The sequence below is a fragment of the Kryptolebias marmoratus genome, linkage group LG16, assembly GCF_001649575.2.
Source record: "Kryptolebias marmoratus isolate JLee-2015 linkage group LG16, ASM164957v2, whole genome shotgun sequence".
In the NCBI taxonomy this organism is placed as follows: domain Eukaryota; kingdom Metazoa; phylum Chordata; class Actinopteri; order Cyprinodontiformes; family Rivulidae; genus Kryptolebias; species Kryptolebias marmoratus.
In genome coordinates this window covers 6,140,831-6,152,848 of record NC_051445.1, presented here as the reverse complement: position 1 = coordinate 6,152,848, position 12,018 = coordinate 6,140,831, and the positions used below count along the sequence as shown (strand labels likewise).

Here is a 12,018-nt window from a genome sequence, read left to right as displayed (position 1 = left end):
ACTTCATCATAAATGTAAAACTAATCCCACAAAAAACAAGACCAATGTGTGCAGTCCTTAATGTGTTATTTTCACCAAATATTTCCTGTTCAGGTGAGCCACTGCAGAGTAAAAAAAACATAATGTGACCTTTGTGGAGAGTAAAGCACTAACTAACTAACTTTGTGGGCTGCTTTTGACATAATTAGTTTTGGGAACAGAGCTGAAAGCAGGATGTATAAAAATATGTGTTAAACTTACAGATTGTACCATAAAAGTATTCTGCTGTCAATAAAAGATTGATTCTTCTCACAGATTTAGATGCATGATAAGTCCTACTGATAATAAATGTATAGAAACATCTGAAATAGGTCTTGTGTTGTTTTAATAATCTTAAATCAAAGCAGACTGCACATTATAACTAAAAAACCCCAAAAGATTTACATTTATTATCTTCTGCTGGTGAACTGTATGTGAATATTCTGGTGAGAAGCTGCTTGTTATTTTCCAGCTGCTTTAGATGCATTTTAAATGAGAGCAGACAGGACAGCTCCTAACTTCCTGCTCCAGTCTACTCTTGTCCAATCTGCTGCTCAGTTTCTGGTGCTTTCACGCTCCAAAACCTCATTTCCTCTGAGCAGAACTGACTCTGTGTCCTAAAACTGTAATATTGACTTCAGCGCAACAGTCAGAGAATTGATTTGCCTCTGACTTTATATATGAGGGTGTTAGATCTTAGGGGGGAAAAAAAGCTCAAATTGTGGACTATGTTTCTGAACTGAAAGTACAGAAGGATCTACTCTGAGTCAAAGTGGGACTGACAACTGTGGGGAAGAGTGGACGGCGCTGCTGGGACTCAGTGAGTCTCACAGGATCTGTGATGACAGATGAAAATCTGAGTGACACTGGAAACACACGGAAATAGAAAAAGGAGGATGGTCGCCGTCTAAAAAAAGATCAGAAGACCCGAGCGTCTCCTGACGTCACTTTCACCTTTTACTAAAGTGAGTCTTCAGTTTTAAATGGAAACCTCAGCAAAGGTCTCAACACGGCAGGAAATGGGTGTTTTTAAAAAAGCACGAAATAAAATACAAGAAGGAAACAGGAGATGGCAGGAAATCTGAAGTGTTTTTGACAAGAGATACAATCAGAAGGTGGAAATAAAACATTAGTTGAGTCAAACTGACAGGAGTCAGAAACTAATTCAGTGATTCAGAAGTAAAGTGAGTCCTCTGGTGGCTGGAGGAAGAATTCTGGGTTTGGAGTTTTCACCATCTTATATAATTCATCCATTCATCCATCTGTGGTCAGGTCGAGAAGGTAAACTCAGGGGTCCCTCTGCCCGATCCTCAGGGGATCCCAAAGAGTTCCCGGGACAAAGAGTTCTGGGTCTCCTCGGCATGCCTAGAGGCTTCCAGGGGAAGATCCTGATCAGATGCCCGAACCTCAGCTGACAACCTTTGATGTGGAGGAGCAGCGGCTCTGCCCCAAGCTCCTCACCTCATCATCCTACGGAGGAAGCCTGTTTCAGCAGCTTGTATCCAGGATCTCCTCCTTTCTGTCATGATCCAAACCTCATGATTAAATGTGAGCGTTGGTCGTAGAAGGTCCAGTAAATCAAGAGCTTTGCTTTTTGGCTTTTTCTTCACCACGACAGACCAAAGCAGCGCCTTCTTATTGCAGGCGAGAGCCCAATCTCAATCATAAACCACCAAAAAAAACATTATATTTATTAAAAAAGGTTAAAGCAAGATAAGTGACATGAAGGCCGAAACCAAACTCAAGAAATATATAGATGACAAAATAATAATAATAAATTAAAAATAATTAGGCAGAATTTTTCCGTCCTGGGAGCTGTCCGACATTCATGATCTCATAAACGCTATGATTTTATAAAAGTGCTGCATGTTAAAATTTCTCTGAGCTGAAAGATATCTGAATGAAAAAGTGCAACATTTTCCGTTTTTCACACAAATCAGGAAAAAGCACAAAAAACAAAAAATAAAATCAAAACCTGAAAACACCACAAACTTTGAATTCATCCTAGATTCAGAGAAAATGATTCAACTAAATGTTTTACTGTGTGACTCAACATTATTCATTCTGAATAAATGTGTACAGAGATTGTCAGCTAAATGCCCTATTTTATGTTAAATTAATTTAATCAAATTTGGAGCTTCACAAACATCTCAGTGTAAATGTTTACTGCTTTGTCTACTTCCTGCCTTCAGTCTTTACTCAGGCTAATAAAAAATAATTGATAAATGTGTTTTTTGTCCCAGAAAGAAAGATTTATTACATTTTTACTGCGCTTCCAAACTTTTAGTGCGACAGTCTTTATTTATGTCTTATCAGAACAAATCAACAGAATGAACATACAAGTCAAAACCAAGGAGAGAGAACTGAAAATAAGATGATTGTTATTTTTTTATCTCAGTAAAATATCCACACATTGCACATTTCAGTCTCAGTCACAATCAGAAAATCCTCATGTCAGACATGAACTCAAACACACAATAAAAGGTAAAACATTTCAAATCATTTTTTGAGAAAAAAAGCATCTTTTGTAAGCAATTGTAGATCATTATGTAAAGGTTTTGCCACCCTGCACGACCTTTGAACCACAATCCTCTGATTCCTGAATAAGTTAAGTGAGCTAATCCTCACCTAATCCAGATATCGCTGCCTTTAATCTCTTAATCCAGTTTTTTTCTAAACTACAGATTAACCCAAGTTTGCTGAAAAGTATCAAGGCCTCTTTTCATGGTTTAAGAAGCACTTGGAGCAAATAAATATCACCATAAACTCCTATCAGAACTGGGTTTTCCTACTTTACTGGTTACATGTTTCACTGCAGGCTGCAGGCTGCACTTTAAGAGGTGGACACATGTGCATAGTACCTCTTTAGTCATAATAATTTCCTATAACTGTCTTTTATTACAAGCATTTTTGATCCCTTTTTGTAAAACACACTTTAATTAATGTTTCTGCATCATACTGATGCAGCAGATGTTTAAACTTTCTGAATCTTTAAATGGTTCAAAACCTGCATTACAGAAATCCTGTAACAGGTATTTCATAAAAAAAGAACTAATGATCGTTTTTACATTATTTTATTCTTTTTACACTCAAAATCTGGATACAGATAATAAGTTAAATGATGCTGTGATTAAATTAAACTGAAAGTAATCCTGTTTGTTGTTTCTTCTCCTGATTTAAGCCCAGATTTTTAGAGCAAAGGATAATAATTTTGAATATTATAACTCATAGACGTGACCAATTTAGCTTTGAGACATGCTGTTTAAAATCTCCCCTAAACTTCCTTTATTTTTCTTGATGCTGTTCACATTCTGGTAAATTTCTCCACACGCCACTAGTTGGTCTTCGTCGTGCTCTTGGTCTTCAGCTCTGCCAGTTTGCTGGTGACAAAGTTCCACTTAAACGATGCGTCCTCGCTGCCTCCTCCCAGAGATACGTACTTGGAGAACCTGTTGTTGCTGCTGCCTCCTCCTTCGTTCTCCTCTCCCTGGCTGATCTGCCCATCCTGCTGTTCCTCCCCTCCACCAGCCTCCGTCATCCCCGCCTCGCCCTGCTCTGCTGCCCCCTCGTCTCCTGCAGCAGCAGCAGCTGCAGCAGCTTCGGCCTGTTTCTTAGCTGCCCAGTTGGCTGCGAAGCTATCCCAGAACCCCGAGCGTCTGGTGGGTCGAGGAGGTTCTTCTGGTTTCACTGCGAGAGGACTGAGAATTCAAAACAGCAGTGGGTGCCTCAGATTTCTGTTTACGCAAGTTTTTCATTTTAGAGCTTTACTTCATCAACATAAACAGAATAACAATGAAATTATTTAAACATCAGAAGGAAAAAGAAGCCTGCAAATAAACTAAAAGTCATAGCTTTTCAATTAACCTGACTGGGTGTTGTAAACATGGACTCTTTTTTAAATTAGTAATTAAAAAAAAAACACTTTACTGTACAGTAAAATACTTTCAAGAATTACATTTTAAGAAAAGTAACTAGGTTTTTACATGTAGCTAAATTCAGCTGTAAATTAATCCTGTTGGTGTTTACCTAATTAGTCCTTTGGTACATACAGGGTATGTATGTAGTACACACCTGGTACTTATGTATGTAGTACACACCTGGTACTTATGTATGTAGTACACACCTGGTACTTACCTGGTTCTTACAGCGTATGTACCTGGTATGTGTCCAACACATACCAGGTACATACTTGATACATACAGAGTAAGTACCTGGTACTTACAGGGTACGTACCAGACAAGTACCTGGTATTCATAAGGTACATACTTGGACTGTACTTGTTACTTACCTGGTACCTATGAGGATCAAAATGTACTATGAAGTGATTTATTACCTTGTACTTACAGAGTATGTCTCTAGTATTTACACACCAGGTGAGTACCTGGTGGATACCCACTAAGTACCAGATACATACCAGGTGTGTACTTGTTACATACTAGGCTGTATTCTGTATCACTACCATAGAGAACAGTCACAGCTTCAAAAATGCGGAAAAACTCCAACATGAACAGTTTTTCACTCACTGATCAGCCACCGGCAGACTCTCGGTCTCCTCCAGCAGCTGGTGCTCATCTTCTTTGTTGAAAAGAGATGAGAGTCTGTTCCAGCTTTTAGTCCCGGCCCCCTGCACCTGCAAACAACCACACCCAAACACAGGGTCAAAGGTCAGACCAGGGGTTTTAAAAGAACAATGGTAGCGTTTAATACTTTTAGAGGAAGGTGGACTGAGTTTGAGTTATTTCCTGTGAGGAAAAAGTGTTGCAGGAACTTTATTTCTGAGAACATTTCATGAACCACATTTGTCAAAAAAATCTGTGCCATAATTCTGTTACATGCTGCAAATATTGAGTAGTTTTCTGAACATAAACTGGTAAAAGAGTTGTCAGTGTTCACATACTTTCTTGGCCAGCTGGGTCACAGTGTTGGGCCCTTCATCATCCTGCATTGGACTCATGTCGATCTCGCCTTCTGTGACCTACAACAGCAGCAACATGAACACAATGATTGGACTTCACCAGCCCACCTGTCTGAGTTTAAAACAGCTTCAAAGGATTTGTGCACAAATGTCGCCATCTAGTGTTGAAGATGTGATGCTACAAGTTGTAAGAATCAGGAAGTCAGAAACCAAGTAATGCTCCTCTAGAATTAATAAGACTTATTTACAACTTAAGCAACGTATTTTTAAGGCAAAATCTCCTCCAAACATGCAGCTTCTTTTGCAGGATTCCTGCCCTTTCGAGTGAGAACAGGTTGCAGATGTCAGGTGGCTGATCTGAGCACGCCCTGAGGAGTTGGCTATCTGTCTCATCCCCTGTCAGTCAGTCACTGGAAGGCCAACTAATCTGTTTGCTCAGCTCCTGTGCAGGATCAAATTTCTCAGCTCTGCAGAGATCTGGGTCAACACTATGCTGTCTGTTTCCCTGGCACCAATTCCTACAAAAGACAAAGGTATTGCAACAAGGCCACACATTTCACAAGAACGTTTTATTTCAACAAAATGGCTGACTTAGCCATAAACGTGACTACATTACAAAATAAACAATGCAGTGTGAATTATGATGTAGTTAAATTGACATTATGGACTAAATGAATGGCACTTTTGGATAGGAGCACAGGGGTTTCTGCAAAGCAACACGATGAATTAGTGAAAAGAGGAAAAGAATTGCAACATTTCCAGATTTTTTTAAATTTCTTTTTGTGCTCCTACCAGCCTCAGATATCTACCAGCTCCAAACTAGGAGTGCCTCAAAAGTACAAACCTTTCCTCTGACAGAGTACGGAGTAGAAAAATGAGAGACACAACGAAGTAAAAAAACTGTTTGCATGTATTTAGTCATTTTACCCACTAATGAGAACATTGCTTATAATGAAGCACTTCTAAATAAGTTTAACAGCTTCCTAATATAAAAGGTCCGTCATTTCATGAGAGTTAGAATCCAACCTCATCTGTCAATAATTTGACAAATCAGAATTAACAAGATACTTAAGAAGGAGGAAAATGGGTCTTAATGTCTGTCTTAAAGTTTCCACTAAATAAACAGCTTTCAAGTTGATCTAAACCAGCTATAATTGAAAAAAGAAAATCAATGAAACTGTCTGCCAAGAAACAAGTAAACCTTTTCATAGTTAGTTATCTGTTACACACTTAAATTGATACAGGAAAAAAAAAAAGATGTAAATTTAGTACCTCCTCAGCAGTGTCCTCCTCATACTCAGGATTTAGAGTCTTCATCACTTTGCTTTTATAAATCTTCCACATTGGATTCATACTTGCACCGACAGATGCTAAACGCTCAACCTGCAAACGCGTCTTTTGCTTGAGTGGCCCTCCCTCCACCGAGTCTCCACGTCCAGCTTCAGCTCAGTTGGGCCTCGGCAGACCTGTTTCCATGTGAAACCCTCACAGCAGACGGTAAATACCAAGACTGTGCTCAGAACCAAGGCCTTAACTTGGTCATTACTCCTTCTCCTGACCAGATTATGTGTTTCATCAAAGACAGTGGAGTTAGCAGCAGCGGCCGTCCCCTCACAGTGTCTGCAGGTAAAGCCAGGACGTTGTGTCGCTCGTGCACGCAGGTATACACACACAGACAGTAACATTTGTCACAGTTCATAATACCTGCCTCGGTTACTTGGAAACAGGTGTAGATTTCCTCATTTATATTTTAGGGGCTCTCTTTTCCAGAGCCAGAGGTTCATTGTGTGCCAGCCTTGGTAGGCTGGCTCCTGTGACTCCGAGGATCACTCAGCTGCACAAACACTTTCCTGACATGTCTGTGTTGGGAAAGAAAGCTAGAAATGCTGAAGATGACACCCTGCTTTCAATTCGTCCTTCAAAGACATGAAGATTTCTGAAACCTTGTATTATTTATCTGACATTTGAATCAACTCCACATTCATAGCTGCAGTTTATTTACGGAAACACACCTTTAGACCACCTTCCTCTGTTACCTGGCCGCTTCCTCGCCCTCATCCTCCTCTCCGCCCTCATTGGTTGCTGCAGCACATCACCTGAACGCCAATGAAATTCAGGTGCACTGACCGGTTTTTTGTGATAGCGTCGTCCAGCAACCTGGGAGAGCCGTCTGGTGCTGCGTAGGTCGAGAGAAACGTACGAAGCTCTGATGACTGATTGGATTTCACCACGATGGAACTACAGCAGAAAAACACAATGTTTTACACCATTTGGTTCTGATTAAACAACTGTACTAAATTAACAACAACGATTTGCTTTTAATACAATAATAAAGTCAAATAAAAGTGATGGAGCAGTCGTTACTTAATGCAACAAACCATTTTATCCATTTGGTGAACACATTTGATTTGTTTTCTCCTGGGTTTGACGCCACAGACAGCATGAAACTGTGAGGCTGGGCAGATATCAACATGAATTATACAGCAGAGTGTGTGAAAAACAGAACCTCCCAAACACACTGATCTGTGCTGCTCGTTTGAAGGGAAGTCAATTTGCCTGGAGCTGCTCCGGCTCATGTTTCACGCAGCAAAGGTCACACCCAACTATTTATCAAAGTCGACACACGGGACAGCATTCGGTGGATCGTTGAAGAGCTGCTCTTCTGTTTCGAGAGTTTGACAAACAAAGTATTGAATTAGATGATTATTAATACAGCTGAGCCAGACCTGATTTCCACCTGTGTTTATTCAGGTTTATTCTCAAGGTTTAATGGAGCAATAAAAGAAACATGGCGGCTTCGGTCCACTTGATCTGTTCATGCAGGGAGAAGATAAAATATCTGCTCTCTGCTCATTGTTTTTTCACACAAAAACAATTTAATTAGAACCAATAAATAAATAAAAGCATCTCTAATCAGTTTCTGATCATTCATGCTTCAGATGTAATAATAATACAGTTTAAAATGCCTTTCACAGCAGCTCTGGTTTCATGTGTTCTGCACTAAATGTTTTATGTAAGTTGGGTTTTTCATGCACTTAATCTAAACTAGAGATTTCAAACATTACAAATGTCAAAAATAAAGAATGACATGTTTTCATTGGACATGTAAATATAATCAAATATAAAATAAACTTGCCTCATAATCCAATATAATTTGGTTTAGTTTTAAATAATTACATGTTTTGTTTAAATGAGTATTACCTAATTGATGCTTTTACTTCCCATTTATTTGCACTTAATGAACCTAAATGACCAGCAGATGGAGGTTTTTTGCAAAGTTTACACATGGTTTGGTGCCCAGTTTAAAGAAATACCCTCACTTTTTCTCATCTATTTTAGTTTAGTTATATATCACTTCTATTCACAGCAATCAGCAGAGAGAAAAATGCAGTTTAATTCTGTCGCTGATCAGATGGTTTAAATAATAATTTATTGATTGCAGCTCAGGTCAGTCTTACTTTGATTCTTGACGACATTAAACAAAGTTGATGAATTACTGCAGCTGTAGAGCTTTTTGAAACAGTTGATTTATTTCATCATTTTCCGCAAAGTCAGTGTTGGAATTCAGAAATAAAGAACTTTAAAGATCTTAATGTAGAAACAGTTCATGTCATGATGTCCTCTGCACATGCACAAGTGATGTTTTGACTTTTCTGCTGTAATTGTCAGCAGCTTGTGATCAGGCTCCTGGTATCTGTCTCCTCTGCAGGTGATGCTGCATAGCTGCCCTCTGTAGACCAGTGGAGGGCAACAGCAAATCAGTCCCCCTTCAGACATGGAACAAAATGTACAGAACAGGAAGAACATTTCCTCATTCTGTCTTCAACACATGGGTGCCACAATGTCACATACAGACCCCCAAAAAACTCAAAGACACTGAAAATAGCAAATAACTGGTGACTGATATGGTAACTAATGTAAAGGAGATTGATTGGTTTAATTTGGGGATGTAGATTGCTTTGCTAAAATGATTAATTTAAGTATTTTGTGTGATAAAAGCTAAACGAGGACCTGAAGCTGCTGAATTGCCGCAGCCTGGAGGAGGATGTTTGTGCAGAGAGAGGAGGATTTCTGCTGACCTGTCGCTGCAACGAATTCCTCATGTTGATAAATCAGAAAGAGCTGCTGGAGGAGCGTCATACCAGAGTAATTATAAAACATATAAAATGTTTTCTTTTTGTTTGATATCAAACAACAGTAGCTCAATAAAGTGCTTTACTAGATGAAACATGGTGAAGACAACAGTTCTTTAGTAAAATGTACTCTGTAAAAAACAACATTCGACCAATTTATTCTGCATATATGTCATTTTAACACAACAGCCAAAGCTCCAATAATCTTTCACTCTTATTTAAAGGTGTAATATCAAACAAGTCTTTAACTGTGTTTGAAGACATTTGTTATTTTTTTTCAAAAGTTACCAGGGGGGGAACCAAATATTTCAGCCGTCTGAAATAATCAGTTCCCCCTTCTAAAACATGGGACAAAAATAATTTACCAAAAAGTCCTTAACTGTGTTTATTCCTCTCATCATGGACAACAAGTCCTGTGAATTTGGAGACATTTGTTCTTTTTTTGCAAAAGTTACAAGGGGGAACCAAATATTTCAGCCNAAAACACAGGACAAAAATAATTTACCAACAAGTCCTTAACTGTGTTTATTCCTCTGTATTATGATATTATTAGCACATTTTATTCCTAAAAGAATGATGTTTTTTTTGTTTTTTTTAATGAGAAATATTTGCCCCTCTAAACAATTCTGTTAATAGATAAGTCATTATTTATTTTAATTATTGATTGTTTTTGTCAACACATTGTCAATATTGTCCATAACAGAGCCTGTCTGTCTATCTATCACGCTAGCAAAACGGTGGGTTAACTTCGCCAAAACAAGTTGTTTGACCTTTCACGGTCTCCGTAGTTCCCTTGCAGCGCGAGCACAGCGCGGCGGTTACGAGTGTTGAACATGAACGCGCGCTTTTTGCCGCGTACACGGCACAGAGACGCAGGGGGAACCAATGACTTATATGGACTTATATATCCATGTAAGTCATTGGGGGGAACCGTATCTGATGGGGGAACGGGGCTCGACGTAACAGCAGCAACTCGAGCACATTGCTGCCCCCTATATGTCAGGAGGACAAATAACACCTTTTCTGTTCAAATTGCCAACCCGCCACAGTGGCGTGTGTGTTGATCTAATTCACCCGCCACTTCAAATATTTGGCCGGTGGCGGGTGCTAATTTCCACCCCTGGTTATATGTTTATTTGCCTCTTTGCGTCAGTTGGTCTACTTCTCAGTTTTGCTCTCACATCTTGTCCTGGTTAATTAATTTTATTAATTAATTTCGGTAACAATAAAACAAGCTCAGAATGACGTCAGTGGAAGCTTCTTTTAATTGTAGACCAACAGTGTTACTAAAACCACAACAATCCCAGACAGACTGCTGAAATACAAGTGAATCTAAACTGGGAGAAACCATTCCAGGGGTTAAGAACTGCTACACGGTACAAGACTGAGAGCACAACAAGAATATTTACTTAATATTTAATTAATGAGCAAAACAATACACTATTTACAAATAAATACAAACTGAATATATCCAAATTCAGTTCCAATAATTACTCCATTCTTAACATAGAAAGCATTATATTTTATTGCATTCCCAGAACTAATAAGTTGTGCACAAACCTCCGGGGAATGTTTTGTCTGTGCACACCAGCTGGGAGCTGTCAAAATGGCAAGAGGTAAGTATTTTCAAAAACTATTAAAGGTCATATTTTAGTTCCTTAAAACTGCTTGTTTTTATGTTATTGCAGTTCAACCATGTATTGGAATACAGAAAAAGGTCAAAGGTTATTTATTTACCTTTTCACAGAGGGAATGCCAAGATGAGGCCTGCTAATGAAGACACTCACATTCCAAACAACCAAAATAAACCAACTGAAAACCCAGTTTCTGTCTTATTTACCTGTGCTGTGCAATTGTCTTTTCACTAACAATTAAATGTCTGAAATATAAATGTAACTGTGGCTCGTTGTTACACTCTCTCATTATAAATATTCCTTAGTTGTTGTTTTTTTTGGTTCTCAGTTAAAACCCTTTTTCTTTTAAAGATGAATTTTAGCTTCCCAAGATGATAGTCTGTTCACTTTTGCATCTTCAATAAAAGAAGCCTGCATTTTGACATTCTGCCTGTATTTAGATTCACCATTTTACATCTCTGCAATAATGTTTATGCTTTGTAGACTTTAAAACAATCCTTTTGAAACCTGAAAACATGTAGTAATCCATCCATCCATCCATGCTTTTTCTAACAGCACAAACTCAGCACACACAGCGTCTGCCTTTAAAGACTGCAGGAGGAAACGAGAGGAAACAAGCAAAGGCAGAGAGGAGAAACTCCACACAAAATAACTTAAAGTCTGAATAAAGATCCCCTGTGCCGCCTTAAGAACATTTTTCTTTCTGAAGTCCAAGAAGAAAATTGAAATTCTCATCTAAAGATGAAACCTTGTGCTGAAAGTTAGTAAACGCTCATTTTCTTCCCACCAGTTATGTCTGAGAAACATTTGTGATTTAATTTATTTGGTGTTTGGTTGTTTAGTCTTTAAGATGCTTGTGTGTAAAGGTGCCCAGAACAATGAAACAACAATATGGGATCTTAGTGCATATTTCAATCTGAATTGTCATTTTATTGCATAATAGTTGATAATATGCACTCTTCCTAAACTTGCTGTGAAGTGAGTGCAGGTGAACCCGTCTAACACATGACGTCATACACCTGTGCTCGTTCTTCTGTTTGCTGTCAGCAGTCCTCCTCCCTCACGACCCCAGATCTGCCAACGTTCACGTATCTGCTTCGTCCTGCTTCCCTCCTGCTGCGACTTGGATCGAACTGTAACATTTCCCCTCACATGTGTGCCAAAACTTCAAGGAGCTGTTGCACGTGTAAGTGCTGACAGAATGTTCCAAACCAAAATAGATCCAAATGTAAAGACAAAGCTGCGGGAACATGGAGACTGGAAGGGCCGTGTTCGAGGAAAGAGGAGTGACATGACGCCCTCTGCTCCAATCATATGG

General features: G+C 39.0%; 1 protein-coding gene across 1 annotated transcript; it reads right to left on the bottom strand.

Annotated features, from left to right (window-relative positions):
- Positions 1-2,262: 2,262 nt before the first annotated feature.
- Positions 2,263-7,437, bottom strand: LOC108240342 (uncharacterized protein C1orf232). Its single transcript, XM_017423735.3, has 5 exons — positions 7,312-7,437; positions 6,206-7,171; positions 4,916-4,993; positions 4,542-4,648; positions 2,263-3,716 (listed from the first exon to the last, which is right to left on the bottom strand). The coding sequence occupies exons 2-5, from the start codon at positions 6,284-6,286 to the stop codon at positions 3,353-3,355; spliced, it is 630 nt and encodes a 209-aa protein (XP_017279224.1). The 5' UTR covers positions 6,287-7,171; positions 7,312-7,437; the 3' UTR covers positions 2,263-3,352.
- Between the last annotated feature and the right edge of the window lie 4,581 nt (positions 7,438-12,018).